Raw genomic sequence first — 17,741 nt, forward strand, 5'->3', positions numbered from 1 at the left:
CCTGGACCAGATGCCATGGAACAAGATGCAAAGGAGAGAAAGGAAGGGAGAAGAAATCCCAGAGTCAAAAAAGGGTCAAGCAGATTAAAGCAGTCTCTTCCAATTTAATTAATAAACCAAACGGAGAACAAGCGTGGCACAAATTTAGAAGGAAGAGAAGGCAAGAAGACAAAGAACGCACCTCCCATTAGCACTACACCTCCTCTCTTTTCCACTGTGTTTCAGTTGGGAACTTTCTTCTATTTCCCAATGACCCCCTGCCCCTCATCCAGTCACCCTTTGCTCCTGGGGTATACTGGTCCATAGAAAGTGACTACAAAATTTGATTTCAGGAAAGTTGCTACTGGTCAAATAATAACAAATGCAAAAGATAATAGGACAAAAGGCACAGCTGAAAAAGCATAGCTTGCCATTAAGGCTGCCTTCAAAATGGCTCTGCATGAGCTACTACATGTACAGAAAAAAAACCCAAAAACATATGACCTTGGCTTGTGGAATAAGCAACCAGCACAAACAGAAAACCCTCTGAAATATTCAGATGTAACATAATGAAGCGAAAAACTTCCAACTAACAATGGAAAATGATCTGCAATTATTTTCCTCACATCGTATCTCATTATTTTGCTTCACATTTGTTACACTCAAAGCAGCTGTCAAAACCAATTATCCGCATGTAGATAACTAAGAATTTTGCTCTATTCTGGTTTTTTAATTTTAGTTAATTTGTCTAGTTAAGGAAGAGTGAAGTGAAGGGAGAAAAAATCTTGTCACTAGACATTTTAGCTGGTTTCAATATAAAATATATTCTAGCAACTTAGAAATAATTGTAATTTATCTGGAACAGCATGGATAATAGCATGGATCCAACCACAGAGATGACCTCGATTGTACAAAAGCATTTATTGCCATGCCAAGTAAACAAACTGTACTGGTAATATAGTAATACAAATGCAACCTCTGTGAAGGTCTCCTGCCTACATGGGTAGTCAAGGACCAGAACTCTTCACACCCTGCACAGAGCAGCACCAGCAGAAGCCTGCAGCACCGAACCACGGATGACATCGCAAAACAAATGCGACGCACACAAGACGAACACTGAAACAGATGCTCATTTATTGCAATAGAGAGCTGCTCTCGAATTGAACAATGGATCTGTGAAGACCACAGAATCACAGAATCAACCAGGTTGGAAGAGACCTCTGGGATCATCAAGTCCAACCGTTGCCCTGACACCACCCTGTCAACTTTGCCATGGCAACTAAGTGCCATGTCCACTCTTTTCTTAAACACATCCAGAGATGGTGACTCCACCACCTCCCTGGGCAGACCATTCCAATGTCTAATGACCCTTTCTGAAAAGAAATGCTTCGTAATGTCCAACCTGAACCTCCCCTGGCGAAGCTTGAGGCTATGTCCTCTTGTCCTATTTTGCAAGTCCTTCCCTCTGCCTCTTTTCAAATGTTAAGTTCATCTTTACAGTGATCAAATACCTGCATCACAGTCGCCTACTAACAGTTAACTATAGGCATCTCCCATGATTTATTTAGAAATCAAAAAAACTTAGCAGCTCTGAGAAAAGGCAACCATGAAGGACTTCAAGAAGTCTTTTCTTCTTTGTCTTACTTATTTCACAGAAATTGTGCTAAAAGTATATGCATAAGTGCTATCAGTACCGAAATGTGCAATACTTCTCATTTGCAGAAATTTCTACATCACTTAGAAGACCTGCTGAAAAAAAATAATTCTTGAATTTCTGAACTCCTCTGAATACAATCAGTCTACGAAGATTTTAATATTTCTCTTTACTTCTCCCCGGCTTGATTTAGAAGTAAGGAACACAGAGTTCATTTCATTGTTCCTGGATAAACTTGGGGGGAAAAAAAAACCACTAACTATCCTAATCAAAGGTTAATTTCACACAGTATAGAAACCAAAGTCGGTGCTTTGAAAATGGCTAAATGTAATAAACAGCCACAAACAGGAAAATAAATCAGGCCAAGTAAAGGAAAAAGAAATATATAAAATAGAATTACTTACAGTTCTGGTTACATGATTTTTAACAGCCTCACAGTTGTTAGCCTGCAAAAGGAGAAAAGTTAACAACACTGACATTAATTTTTCAGATAGTTTAACTACATTCTAATAAATCCCCTCCTAACACATACACACAAAAAGTAAAATAAATCATTCAGAAGTACACATACGTTCTACAGTATTAATAAACAAACTATCTTTCAGATACGGAAAACAAAATGATTTTACGTTATCATCCTGTGTAATTCAGGTCTTGTAAGCCAGCACTCAGCTACTGAGGGTGCTCACTCCAAGCTACAAAACACATGGAGATGTATGCTGTTAACCATGTATTTCCCTTTTGCATTTTTTTCCCCTCTCTCTCATTTTCTGCTTTTTCATGAAAACAGACACTTGTGTGGGTGTTGATAAAGTGACCGCCTAGGATTTTCTTTAAGCACTATGTAAATCCTCTGTTAAAGGCTTTAAAACATGCTAAGTTGTATCTGTGGAGGTTTAAACTAAAACTTTTAAAAGAAATGAGCCAATACCAGAAGCACAACCTTCCATCAGTACATGCTTTTTTATTGATGACTACAATCAGCATGAAATCAAGGTAATGTAATGGGGAAGAACAGTGGTAAAATTGGGTAAAAAAAAATGTCAAAATATTTGCTTAAGATTTCAACAAAGTCAAGATTTGGCATTTCACAAGAGAAAATACCCTAGATTAATGATTTTGCCATTTGAAATTATAATGGGAGAAAAACAGAAGTAATTCACTTCGAATAACACTCAAAATGAGAAAATGAAGTAACACTAGAATGGAGTCAGTTCACACAGAATCACACAGCATCAACCAGGTTGGAAGAGACCTCTGGGATCATCAAGTCCAACAGTTGCCCTGACACCAGCATGTCAACTAGACCATGGCACTAAGTGCCATGTCCAGTCTTTTCTTAAACACATCCAGAGATGGTGACATCCCAGAGGTCTCTTCCAACCTGGCTGATTCTGTGATTCTGTGATGTGAGACTTGGCTCACAGTTAATGCTTGAGAAGAGGCTTTGAGGTTGTTTTATTTTTTGTTTAAAAACTTGACTTAGCTTGCCAGCTATCAAATCTCCATAGTGTTAAACATACAAACCTGTCAGTCAAAAGAACGAACATATAGACTGACCAGTGCTATTAATTCAACCCAGAAACACTAAATTGATTCAAACTTCAGAGTTTTTCTCAGCAGATTAAAGGTGATATATAGGACAAACACCTGTATCACTATAGCCTTAGTTGCTACTATTTCACAGTCTTAAGACACTCACTGCTACTTAGCAGAAATAACCTGATCCATAGGAATCAGTTTATTTGACTACAGGAAAAGGCAAAACACACAAAATACAGATTTTGGATTCACTTGGGGGTCTCTGTACGAAGAGACTTCGTGGGCCCCATAAGCAGAGCGCTTGGGAAAACACACCATCTGTTTTGCTCTTCACCAGAAAGTTCATACATGAGCTGAACTCGGCACCTACCCTTCCAGGAAAACTAAGCGGCCTATTTGTGTTATTGCATATAAAACAGACACACAAATAAGGTTTACACCTAACGTTTGCCAGTTCAAAGGGATTTTTTTCCTTGTGTTGCTCAGTTTAGCACTGGACTGCTGTAGTCTGAAAATTTTCCAGGATAACTAGTAGATGAAATATGGAATAAATAGCAAAATATCCTCTTCTCCTCTTTCTTTTTTAATGTTTTAAATTTGCTCTTCCAGTTTGTCAAGTCCCTACTGAAATGCCTCATATTCTTTCACTCTACTAGAAACAACAGCTCTCTCCACCTTACCACAGAGAGGCAACACAGAGTACTAGAAGCAAAGGGCTTGACATAACTATCTCAACTAGCAGGATCACAATGTTCCCTTAGTCTTCTGACTTAAGGGGAAGAGTGCTGAAATGAGTTGTGGTGAAAAAATCATCCCAGGTAAATATATGTGTTTGTACATATATGTGTGTATATACACACAGTAAGTAGATGTCCAGCATCTAACCCCTTTCTTTCAAAACTGGTCCACCTAAGGATGTACACTCAAGTCTCCACACACTCCCTGCACAGCTTTCAAATGGTTGCCCCCAAGCCAAATACTGCTACTCCTGCTGCCTATTCATCAACTCTAGGACAAAAATTACAAATAAAACTCTTCAGTGGCTAACCACTGCAGTACACTCATTTGAGATGTGACAGATCCAGCTTCAAGCCTCTGACTGGACATAAATGAAGGAGGGCTTTGAAAGTACATTCTAATATCCAAGCCAAAGATCTCAACCAAGACTCTCAGCCACATTAAGACAGAAGACTTACACCTCAGATTTCTTAAGGCTTTAGTGAAACCTTGACATTTCTTCTTGAAACTTCATCATTACTTTCTACATTGGCATGGGGTGACCACTCTAAGACACAGCTGTGCCAAATGTAAATTTTCCTGTCTTTAAGTCCTAAAAGAAAAAAAGGAGAAGAGATGGCAAAGAAGCCAGGCTGACGTAAGTCTATGGGACACCCAGGTGAAAAAAGTAAAGCAAAACAAAAAATTCTAACCTGGACAGCCAAATTTACTGATCTTACAAACTCCACAACAAAACTGTGGAAGTCCTCCCCTCCCTCCTTCCCTACTCCTACAGGGATATCAATCCTATTCACTTCATGGCCACTGTTTCCATTTCCTGAGCTGTCTCCCACTCCTCTCTCGCAGTTGCAAGAAACACTGCTGTAGGCAAAAGACCTGCTACCTCACATGGAAAACACCACTGCACATTACCATATCTCATCACATCTCATTTTTGGGGTGTTTTCTCCTAACAGTACCTGTAAAAGGAAGAGAAATGCTACTATTCTCCATGCGGAAACTGTGACCTATATTAAGAGAATTACTTGCCCACTGTAAAACTAGAAATCAGAGACAACAGAAGATTAATGTCTCTCACTTCTCATTAGCCCCATGTGCAGCCATTATACTTTGACCCAACACAACGTACTGAACACTGTGATGACAGTAGATTATTGCTAACACGCATTACTTGTGCGCCTCGCCAATCACAGCATTTCAAGAATATCAAACACAGCAAAACATTCTTGTCTGCACCCTCCCATAAAGCCAGTTCAAAGGAAATTAGATTCACATGGTTAGAAATAAAAAACACTTTGCTATGGAATGAGGACAAATCATTCCAAAAAAATTGTCCCACCTCCCCCTCCTGCCATCACAGAAGAAAACCATCACGGATTCCTGCCAACAGCTCCCTAAAAAAGCCTCTCCAAAGGAAAAATACAGCTATTAAAGCAAAAGATAAAATGACACTACTTCAAAAAAAAAAAATAGTTATATTCCTTTTAGTAATTACAAACAAGGAACACACATCAGCCCTTAATTTTCAAAGACTAACTAAAAGCATGTTCACAAGGATCGTAAGATCTCTCACTCTCGAGATAAGCTATGAAAGAATAAAAAATTATGCAGAAAAAGCAGAAAAAGCCTACCCTGGAGTATTTCCCTTTTCCAATGTGAGCTGTCAAGCAGAACTATGCAAGTCCATTTGCTGTTTAGTAAAGTCAAACATACGTGAAAAGTTTCTAAGCTAACTGAAAACTAATTATACCGAGGAGTCTCAAACATGGACAATTTCCCTTTAGCTAAGAGAAAGTTGGGAAGGCAGAGAGAAGCACGCTATACCTTTCAAGAACATCACGCTGCTGGATTTAGCTACTATAGTAAATAATCACAGAATCACAGAATTAACCAGGTTGGAAGAGACCTCTGGGATCATCGAGTCCAACCGTTGCCCTGACACCACCATGTCAACTAGACCATGGCACTAAGTGCCATGTCCAGTCTTTTCTTAAACACCTCCAGAGATGGTGACTCCACCACCTCCCTGGGCAGCCCCTTCCAATGTCTAATGACCCTTTCTGAAAAGAAATTCTTCCTAATGTCCAACCTGAACCTCCACTGGCCAAGCTTGAGGCTGTGTCCTCTTGTCCTATCGCTAGTTGCCCAGGAGAAGAGGCCGACTCCCACTTCACTACAACCTACAATAATGTCACATTTCTGAAAAGCAGACACGTCTGCCCCACAACAATACTACACTCAGTGGAAAGGTTAGAAGTCAACTTGGAGAAAAAAAGCAAACAAGCAGGCAAACCTGGCTCAGGAAACCACCAAACCTTTTCCTCTTGTTGATGCCCTACTTCTGCAGATTGTTCTTGTTCAAAGAAAGTCTGGTTTTCATTTCGTTTTGGATGAACACCAGGGACTGAACACAGTGCATTATAATAAAAATTTAAATACAAAGTTTTGTTAAGTCTTGTAATTCTCTAATATTCCTAGAAACAAGATGGGCCCTCCCTCCTGGCAAAGGCAGTGACTGGCTTTTGAATTGAGCACACACAGCTCAGGATTACTACATTCCATTACTTTGGGGGAGTAAAGTGTCCATATTAACATAATTTGATTTTCTGCTCCCTTTTATGGCTAAGTCAGAGACATTTATGAACAAGGCACTGACTGCACTTTAAAATAGCATTTATGAACCTCTACTCTGCAGACCTGTGGGGTCCACGGCCTTACTCTGGTAAGCACTTGGAACATAAAAACAAAAAAACCCCATAGAAATGCACTATATAGAGGCCCACATCAACCCCCTTCTGGGGATCCGCAAATCCAAAAAAGTTTGAAAAATAATAGTGTTAAGTGTTTCAATTCAGGCAGCAGATCACACGTTTTGTCAAGAAGGTGTCTCATCAGTCCGTGCCTCTGCTGTCTATGGCACTGGGGGAATGTGGCACTAACAAATCAAGAAAAGCAGAAATATTATTGGTTGATGAAGCTGGAAAAAAGGAAAGGAAGAAAAAAAAACCACAGCTCAAAATTTAGTAAAGCAAAACTGAATAGCAAGAAAGAGCTAGCTTAAAAAAAAAAAAAGTTTCAAGGCACCTTTGCTTTTTCATCAGTTCAGGAAAGCTTTATGAACCAGAACTGGAGTAACATCGTCTCCATAAAGGCTTCTCCAAAGCCCACAGATTTCTTCACATGGAGACATGGGCGCTATAGTTCTGGATGGTGACAAAGCAGAAACTGAGCAGGCAACTATAAACCTCCACTGGATATTCCCACCCTTTGCAAACAAACTAGAGAACAGCACAGCCCTGTTGCATTTTGTTTCCCATGATGTGCAGGCATGTTCATGAGACAGGCAGCCACAGCATGGCAGAACTGCTGTGGTGATCTGAGGAAAGGAGGCAGGAAAGACCATAGCAATGGAGAACTCTGGTAGAATTTGTGTGCCCTTCACCTCCACCAAATCACGCTTGCTATGTGCGTGTAACACTTGCTTTGTATGCACCTCAGGTCCCGCGAGCTGAAGTCTGGATGTAGCAAACAGGGAAAAAAAAAAAGTCCTTGTAAATAAGAGAGGTGGGTATTTTCCTAGTTTTCCATAAGATTTCCATGCTATTCCTTGAAAGAAGAAAGAAAAACCGAGAAACGGATTAGCCATAAGTCACAGAAATTTGTTACAAATCAAACCCACTTGATGCAATTTTCCAGCAAAGCTTTTACTGATTTAAGCCGGAAACCGAAATTGTAGCTGGCAGAGCGAAATCATGGCATATATCAGTTCCTAATTCAACTTAGTCACCATCACTATACTTCAGGGTATGTGGAGGTCATACCTGATGAACCCAAGTTAACAATCTTACGTCTTCTAGTACTGAGGCCCCACTTAAAATGAAACTGGAGAATGCAATCCTTCATCTACACGCTCAGGCCTTCCCAACAGCACAAACAGTAACTCAGCGTCAGATTTCCCAAAAAATCTCTAGCAGGGCAGGCTCACATTAAAAACAGATGGACTGTGCTCCATGGGAACAACAGACCGCCTCACTTTTTTTTTTTTCTGGGAAGATGTGTTTAAAAAGTAAATGAATGCAGTGAGGATAAAAATACGTGGTGTTGTATCTACTGATCTTTCTGAGCCAAAGCATCTGGGGAGTCTTGCAGTCACCAGGCACCATGGAAAAAAAAGGAACGGGAGGGCGTTTTGCTAAAAAGGACTAATTTTCTTTCAAACACTGTTAGAGTACTGAGTTTTCTTAAGGTTTTCTGTTCTCCCATATATACTTTTTTGGTTTTGCTTTTGTATAATAGATTTTCACAACAGTTCACTTCTAGTTTCTTTTGAGAAAATACTGTTCACTTCTAGTTTCTTTTGAGAAAATACTGTTCACTTCTAGTTTCTTTTGAGAAAATACTGTTCACTTCTAGTTTCTTTTGAGAAAATACTGGCACTAGGTTGGATACATAACGGTATGTGTTAACTACCATAGATTTCAAGTAAAAATGAGATATGCAATTAGGATGAGGCCTTTGTGTCTCCACCACTCGCTTCTTCAGCATTTTTTCAAGGTATTCTCCCACTCCTTTAAAAAAAAAAAATCAAACAAAAACGACACACATGCCAAAAAAACACAAAAACAACCCCACTTACACAAAAAAAAATTATCCCTTTTCTCCCACAATTAGTTTTATTCTGCTCCCCTTCTTTTTTGAGACAGGCCAGAGCACAGTCTGACTTACTGTTCAAAATTAGGTTTTTGGTTTGTTAGGAGGGGCCTGAATGTGAAAGTCTGATTTTTCTCTTCACAAGCAGAAACGAGGCTTTCATACTTAAGGAAAATAGAGTTAAGCAAAATAAAAAAAAAAAGCAGAACCACTGCCACCCCTCCCCTCTCCCCAGTTTCTACCAAAATGATTAAACTTCCACCCGAGACTTAGCAAAATAGCTAAACGCAGTTCATTTTGAAGTGATGTTACAATAAAAAAAAAGAAAAAAGGGAAGAGGGAAAAAAAGAAGAAAGGTTATAAAGGTCAAATCAGAAATTTCTCTGGTAAAGATCACTACTAAACCATGCCTTAAAACTGACAAGTCATGCAGTGATAAGGATCATTCAACCAATGGAGCAATTTTAAGATAAGTATCCGTGTATGCTAAGAGGTTCTGGCCTTCTTGCCACATTTTATCACCGCAAGACATTTGGAGGGATATGTGAGGGGCCTCTTAGGAATCAAGATTCAATTTCCTTTATTCTTTTCAAAGATATGCTACCATGAAGGATGGGAAAAAAAAATTTCAGTGATGGAGACAAACTTACTGCCCTCTTGAGGCATCTTAAACTGTCCTAGAATACTTCCTAGACTCTAAAAATGACCTCAAAAATAATATCCGTCCATTGGTTTTCCTTTTATTTTTATCTTTTAAACGTAATAGATGAAATGAAAAAGTATTTGGAGCTTTAAGGTTAGGGCCTAAACCTTCTCTTCTTTTTGCAAAACTAGAGAAAAAGACTTGTTTAAGAAAAATGTGTGTACTTGTTAGTAATTTTTTTTTAATTATAAATGTTGATTTTTAAAAAAATATGATCAACTGAATGATTGTCAAGCATTCAAAATAAGATCCAACAATTCCAGAAAAGGCTGTTTAAACAGACTTGCCATCTTGGATTTTTATCAAATTTTAGGAGAACTGTTATATAGATTGTCAGCTCTTAAATAAAAAAAAAGATGACCATGGCACTTTTTTCCCCCCCTTTTTTTTTCTTTTTGAACATGCTATGTATCTTTTCAATGGAAGTCCATTGCCACAAATAACCCATTGCGTCTTCATGGAATAAAATTAAGTGCACCAGAATAGGCCATCTTTGCTAAACATCTGACTTGAATTAACAGAGCTGGACTAACATCGTCCACCTTTCTTTTAGTCAGAGGAATGTGGATGACAACATAAAGTAAGTAGTATTAGAACACTTAACAGCAGCTGGTTTATATTTTAGCACCTGAAACTCCTAACAGCTGCATCTGGGTGATATATAAGGGTCCTGATGTCATTACAAAGCTTCAAGATACATGGCTCATGAGAAATGTGGAGAAAGGGCCACTTTGGAAAGAGACGTCCACGCTGAAAATAATCAATAAAACCCACATTCTGAAGAAAAAGAGCACCTGTGAGTTTCATCAGGCTTCAATGGTCTTCCAACAAACATGCCACTGAGAGTTTACAGTTCTTGCTATAAGCCACATTAAGAAGAGCAATACAGGCAACCATTACATTGGCTAAATATACGTGGCACTAATTTAGAGCAGGCATATGCGTCGTTTATTTGAGAACAAAAAGGTTCCCTGGCTGGAATGAATGGCGATAAATCCATGGTTCAGCAGCAAACTGCAATACAACGAAGTTTTGGCTAATTTGAATAGAGCTCTCCCTATTATCCAGAGATCTCAACTACTTATTCTTGATCTTCTCAATATTTTACACTCAAAATAGTTGTAAAAGAAATTGCTTACAGCTAATATGGTCACAGATTATCCTCCTTCAGAACAACAGAACTCTTCACTAAACAGTTAAAATTTATTTGTGCATGAGGCAGACTCCTCATCTAAAAATGTCACCACGTTTCACATCAAAAGCAAAACACATTGCTCAATCACACTCTCAGTAATAAGAACATATTGCACACTACGTAGGGAAAAAACTCCAACTACAGCTTTCCCTGCAACAAATTTAAATAGAATTCCACCCCTTCTTCTGCCTAAAACTAGAAATCTTTCATTAAGGGACTGAATATACCTCTGGCTACATCCCTGCTAGTAAACTAAAATAGGTTAGGCCGCTTTTGCCATCCATACTGTTCAACTGTCAGTAGGTCGCAGAGTCACTTGGGCCCAAATCACCAGCATCGCCCCATGCTCACAGTTCACATCAACCAAGTTCAACCAGAATTATTAATGGTAATGACTGGTAACAAATCCCACAGGTTGCTGTATGTTTAAAATTGTTGCTGAATCACAATGACGAATTTTCCATGTCAAAATCAATATTCAGGTTGTGTGCACAACAGAAGAAATAGCAACCGTGGTTTCCAGTATACATCTAATACTGTGAGCTGCAGACACAAGGAAGGGTTTCTTTTCTATTTATAATTTTAGCAGTAATGCTATACAGGATCCTCAGTCTCTGACGTGGGTTAATTCATAAAATTACCGTGTCAAAATTAGGAGAGACCTCCCATGAGTTGATACTCACATTCCTCATAATACCATGAATCACTGATTTAGGTTCCCAGCCTTTCTTTTAAATGATAATAATTAAGAAAAGCATGAACCAACACTTTTTACTTCTGTGGTTCATATTAGGTAAGGATCACTACCTGTATTTTTCCAGAAGGGAAATCAAGACACAAAAATACGCAAAGTGACTTGGCCAATTCACACAGCAAGGCAGAAGCGAGACATAGGACCCCTAATTGCCAGTGGCTGCATCACATACCTACAATACACAGAGTTCTTGGCTGACACTTGGGTATCAGCTGTTGGAAGATTAGTCCTAGTAATGACACTAGCAGGTGGCAGTGCCAGTTCAATAAATAACTGTTACACCCTATCCTCCAGGCATCATCCATGTTACCCTTGGAGCAAAAATAACCAAATTCAGTCACTCAAGCCAGAAAAGGCTTATCATTTTCCTATCCTGAGCAAGCACGGGTTAACTTCATGAACAAAAAATAACAGGCCCCAACCAAATTCTCCACTATTTGTACTTCCAAACTGACATGAGACATCAGTATGTTGAAACCATTAGTGTCTTTCTTTTTTTATTTAAAACACACAAACAAAAGCAGGTAATGTAATATGGACAACTGCACATGGTTGCTGCATCACAGACAAGTCATCCAATCCAGTTTAAGAAGAATCCTCAACAGCAGAAAACATTTCACCCAGTTAATCCTTAGCCTTGCAAAATGTTCAATAAAACAGCCAGATTCCTGCATGGGACAGGACACAGCAACAAGCTTCAGGAATAGACCCTTGTTTTGCTAAGCCCTCACAGGGGAAAGGTACTGAAAATACACAGTACTGAAATAATGAGAGATTATAGGAGGCTACAGGAATAACCTAACAAAACCTGATGGATATCAGTAGTGCCAAAAATACTTACCAGTTCGTCGTTGCTTGGAAAAAAGCAGGGTGTCACCACCTGGAATAAAAAATAATAATAAAATAAGGAAAAAAAGATACTTCCTTTGGAGATGCCCCAATCCCATTGACTGAGCTCCCTCAAACACTTTGAAATCCAGGCAGAGTCAAAGAGGCACCAACCAGACCAGATGCAGAGTCTGAGTGTCCACACCTGCGCTCAGCTGCATTACTTTCTCCCAGCTCCCTGAACAGTTAGCCTTAGCTCAATGCTAACTCATTGCCCTGCTCACATGCTGTAATCAGTGAAACAGGTTGAAGAGGAAAGCCTTCCCTCAGGTCACACATGCAGGGAAACATGGAGGGCCTTCTCTCCCCCTCCATCCTTTGCAGCATTCTTCCAATATCATCTCAGTTTTAGTTAACAAGTAAGTATTCTACTTTTCAAGTAATCTAGAACTTCACTAGTTCCCAATACCTTATCCTTGTCCTGGATTTTTTTTTTTTATGGTGTGTGGGCTGAGCAAAGCAAGCAGAACAGGTATTCTGTGGACTCATGTAATTTCAGAGGCTTGGCTCCGAGTTAAAACACTTCCTATGGAGAACACATTCTGTATACACCACACCAAAAAACATCCCAAACAACCTTGTTTGAATACTGAAAAACTAAAACACAATGAAAGCCAGGAAAAAGCAAGACTAACTTGGATTACGTGATGGAAAAAGCAAGTGTTAGCTTCTTTCTACAGTCCCATACAGCAGGCACCCTCAGACCTCTCACACACAGTTGAAAGACTGTGGTTCATCAACTTACACCACTCAGCTGAGCTTCAGTAGTAGTCACCATGCATGCTCACTTTAACAAGCAGCTTGAGGTTAACCCCAGTAAAAACTGTTTCATTTAACATGTTCACCTTCACAATTATGGCCCTCCAGGACAGACTTGCGTCCCAGCCAGAACAGAGCCAGAAACTCTGTGGCAACACCTGGACTACAAAGGTGGAGTTTTCTCTCAGGAACTACTGGTGAACTCTCCTACCAGCTCTCAAGTCATGGTATACGGAGTGGATTACTGAGCAGAAGGGGCCTGATGAGTCGTTTATAATCCTTAGGGTAATAAAAAGAAGACTCAGTCCATGCAACAGAGCAAGCTGCAAGAACAAAAAGAAACACCAGTCCTGTAGGCAGCACAGAAAAAGAGACAGACCTGACTACACCAGGACAACCCACTCTGGTCTTAACTCTCAGGAACAGCTTTTAACCAGTAGCATGGAAGGGCTCAGTTCTGGGGCCGGTGCTGTTCAATATCTTTACAGATGATCTAGACGTAGGGATTGAGTGCACCCTCAGCAAATTTGCAGATGACACCAAGCTGGGTGGGAGTGTCGATCTGCGGGAGGGTAGGAAGGCCCTACAGAGGGATCTGGACAGGTTAGATAGATGGGCCGAGATCAACGGCATGAGGTTCAACAAGAACAAGTGCCGGGTCTTACACTTCAGCCACAACAACCCCCTGCAGCGCTACAGGCTGGGGGAAGAGGGGTTAGAAAGCGGCCCGGCGGGGAGAGACCTGGGGGTGCTGATCGACAGCCGGCTAAACATGAGCCAGCAGTGTGCCCAGGTGGCCAAGAAGGCCAATGGCATCCTGGCCTCTATTAGGAATAGTGTAGCCAGCCGGTCTAGGGAAGTGATCGTCCCTCTCTACTCGGCACTGGTGAGGCTGCACCTTGAATCCTGTGTCCAGTTCTGGGCCCCGCACTTCAAGAAAGATGTTGAGGTGTTGGAGCGAGTCCAGAGGAGGGCGACCAAGCTGGTGAAGGGTCTGGAGGGTCTGACCTACGAGGAACGGCTGAGGGAGCTGGGGTTGTTTAGCCTGGAGAAGAGGAGGCTCAGAGGTGACCTTATTGCAGTCTACAACTACCTGAAGGGAGGTTGTAGTGAAGTGGGAGTCGGCCTCTTCTCCCAGGCAACTAGCGATAGGACAAGAGGACACAGCCTCAAGCTTCGCCAGGGGAGGTTCAGGTTGGACATTAGGACGAATTTCTTTTCAGAAAGGGTTATTAGACATTGGAATGGGCTGCCCAGGGAGGTGGAAGAAAAGAGTGGACATGGCACTTAGTGCCATGATCTAGTTGACAGGGTGGTGTCAGGGCAACAGTTGGACTGGATGATCCCTGAGGTCTCTTCCAACCTGGTTGATTCTGTGATTCTGTGATGGCATTTGCCTCCATAATTGCTTGTGAAAAAGATAGATCTCTGATTCTTAATGCTTCTTAAATCACAAAGTACTTATAAAAAGAAAAAAAAAAAAGTAGCACATTGATTTTCAACTCCCAGGCTCCTCATGATCTCCACACTATCCCAAAACAAAACAGGACAGATATAAACCCTTGAGGTTTGTCTGCTGCACCCTCTGATTCCTCTGTGGGCTTACAAGTCCAAGGTCTTAATAAGCTACATTTCTGCAGCTCATTTCGTCACTGCCACTCATGATTCACTAGTCTATCCAACCACCAATACTAACCAAACACACGGAAGATGTTAATTGAGCTGTCACGATAGCATTCCCGTTGCTGAAAGCAAAGACAACATCTGCCTCTGTGACCTCTTGCCTGACACAGCATGTAAAAATTCAAATACTACCTTCAATTACAACCACCAATTCTCCTTTCAAGCCAAAGTGGCAAACCACCAGACCAGACAGGCAAACCAGTCTGTAGCAGAAAGAACTGAAGCCATATGCACTCTGCACCAGCACCACGAGCAGCAAACACTGCACCTCTGTGGAAGACTGTCCCCAGTTGTCCTGACCATGCAATTACCTAGTACATATTATAAGCACTAAAAATCAGTTTTTGATAGTGTTCTCATTAACAACACCTAAGGTTAAAACAGATAAAAACTGAAATTTCAACAATTACTCTTCTCTCACTGCCTATACTAGGAAGAAAAGAGAGAATTAATGGAAACCTCAAAGGAGTTTGCAGGCTGGCTGAGTAGTGCAGTGGAAAGTGGAGATGAACTAATATTACATGCTCACATAATTAATAATTGGAACCACTGTGGAATAAAATTGTCATCACTGGAGCACATAAATATCATCTCTGCTCTTTCCCTTCCCTCCACTGTTAAAAACCCTTGAGGAATCAAGCATCTCCTTTGCCCTTGGCTAACCACAACTCTCCTGTAACCTCCTTGATAATTACAGCTGACTCATTGCTTAAGAAAAATCCCCTTTATTGAGACAAAAGAACTGGGGACATCCACTGGAAAAGAACTTCAGCAGAGAATTACAGATCTTTTTTGGCAGACCTGTGGCATTTTATTCAGGGAACTCATATAGGCTCAGGGCTGTAAGAAGATGAGAGCTAACATTATGGGTAACGCTTGATTTTTTTCTTCTCTGAGCTTCACTATGTCTACAACTGCTATATATAATTGTGGCCAAGAAGGCCAATGGCATCCTGGGGTGTATTAGCAGGTTAAGAGAGGTTCTCCTCCCCCTCTACTCCGCCCTGGGGAGGCCGCATCTGGAATATTGTGTCCAGTTCTGGGCCCCTCAGTTCAAGAAGGACAGGGAACTGCTAGAGAGAGTCCAGCGCAGAGCCACGAAGATGATTAAGGGGGTGGAACATCTCCCTTATGAGGAGAGGCTGAGGGAGCTGGGTCTCTTTAGCTTGGAGGAGACTGAGGGGTGACCTCATTCATGTTTATAAATATGTAAAGGGCAAGTGTCATGAGGATGGAGCCAGGCTCTTCTCAGTGACATCCATTGACAGGACAAGGGGCAACGGGTGCAAGCTGGAACACAGGAGGTTCCACATAAATATGAGGAAAAACTACTTTACGGTGAGGGTGACCGAACACTGGCACAGGCTGCCCAGAGAGCTTGTGGAGTCTCCTTCTCTGGAGACATTCAAAACCCGCCTGGACGCGTTCCTGTGTGATATGATCTAGGTAATCCTGCTCCGGTAGGGGGATTGCACTAGATGATCTTTCGAGGTCCCTTCCAATCCCTAACATTCTGTGATTCTGTGATATAGCAACCTGACTTTACAGACAGACTCCATCTTCTCCTGGTTGTGTCTCTTTTGCACTTTCTTCTTACAAACATCAACAGATGGTACTGTTCTAGGACTACTAAAGAGTCACATAATACCCTTTCTTCTGTATACAGCAATCCCTTCGCCCTTGCACGCTGCCACTTATCACTACGTTGAACTGTCACTAAACTGCAGAGCGCTCAAAATGCATCACAGAGCCAAAGACCCGGATGCACTGCTACTGTTTTCGAGCTACAAAACTCAACGCAAGACACACTGAATCACCCAAGGTACACTGACTTTTCTTCCTCTGACTCCATATACACAAATAGCATATTTCTTCCCAGATGAAACAAAACAGTCAAGATGTCTATGTATCCCATTTCCAGTTCTCATGAGCAGTTGCAGCAAATTCTTCCACTGTTAATCCAGACACAGGTCAAAAGCAAAAATGCTGACGTGTTTATAGATAACAGAGAGGCCATCATGAGGTCTAGACAACCCAAGTTGAGGATATGTAAGTGGCTCCAACTCTTTTTCCTGGTTTGCAAAGGTCCGAGATGTGCTAGAAATCAGCGTTTAGAGAAAAAGTATAGAGCTGGAAAGCAAGATTGCAGGACTTCAATCCAGTATCAATGCAGAGATAGAAAATGGGAGTATAAATGTCTCACTCGCTGGTTTAAAAAGTTACACGCACTGTGTACCAACTGCACAATAAACTTCAGAAAGACTTTTCTGATCTCCCAACTGAACCTACAGCTAATCTTAAAAAAGGCATTTGCAATCCCCTGGTTTGTCAGCTTTCAATAGTATATTTATTCTTGTAAGAAATACACTGGATATGTAATAGTGTAGTATTTCATAGCTCCACACAACCAAGGTGCATTTAGCTTCCGTACTTCTGCACATTCACATATTAACAAGGAATACCAGAATATGGGAATGCCTTGCCCAATTTTCAAAAATAGTTACCTCTTCAGTGCCCAGCACATACACACACATGCACAGAGATACATTAGTCTATCCACAAATAACCAAGCAAATATTTGAAAGACGAACTACCTGTTCTTGCATACACAGTTAATATGGAAACACTTTCCTGGTGTGATACTTCCTGAATCAAGCCCTAGTTTGAAAAAGTCACATATTGATGGAAAAAAACATTTTAAATAATTACTTTGATGAAGAATTCTGACTCCAATGAATCTGCGGGTAATTTTTCTTCATACAGCTGTTGCACCAGTCACATCAGTTAATGAGTAACGAACCAGTATGAGATAAATGTTAACTCAAACAAGAATGGCAGGATATCTGGCACTAAGGAAATAAAATCTGTCCCCACTTGCTGTAACACAGACACCACAGTGCCCCCCACTGTTGTACAACAGGTCATCTGCTGGGATAGCCAGTATTTACATTTAAATGCTTTTTTTTTCCACTCCCAGATGCGTCTTTCATTTTTATCTTCCTTACTTTTCATTTTCTTTTTGCAAGAAGTAGGCGATCTTTCAGAGGAGGAACCATCTTCAAAGAATGAGCCAGTTATTACCAAAGGTGCATTTCAAAGTCTAAATCTCAAACACTATCACATTGCTTTTGCAAAAGCAATTTAACCATTTGGCTATAATGAATCACTTTCTTCCAAGCTACAGTTTTATCAAGTA

General features: G+C 40.7%; 1 protein-coding gene across 6 annotated transcripts in view; it reads right to left on the bottom strand.

The window, feature by feature from the left end:
* TNS3 (tensin 3) overlaps positions 1–17,741 on the bottom strand; it is a 256,330-nt gene that overhangs the window by 134,022 nt on the left and 104,567 nt on the right. For all 6 annotated transcript variants that reach the window (XM_068395995.1, XM_068395999.1, XM_068395996.1 and 3 more), the window contains 2 exons: positions 12,057–12,095; positions 2,038–2,079 (listed from right to left, as the gene is read on the bottom strand). In XM_068395995.1, the coding sequence (XP_068252096.1) occupies positions 2,038–2,079; positions 12,057–12,095 (81 nt within the window). The remainder of the gene's footprint in view (positions 1–2,037; positions 2,080–12,056; positions 12,096–17,741) is intronic.

This window comes from Nyctibius grandis, chromosome 3 (assembly GCF_013368605.1).
Source record: "Nyctibius grandis isolate bNycGra1 chromosome 3, bNycGra1.pri, whole genome shotgun sequence".
Lineage (NCBI taxonomy): Eukaryota > Metazoa > Chordata > Aves > Nyctibiiformes > Nyctibiidae > Nyctibius > Nyctibius grandis.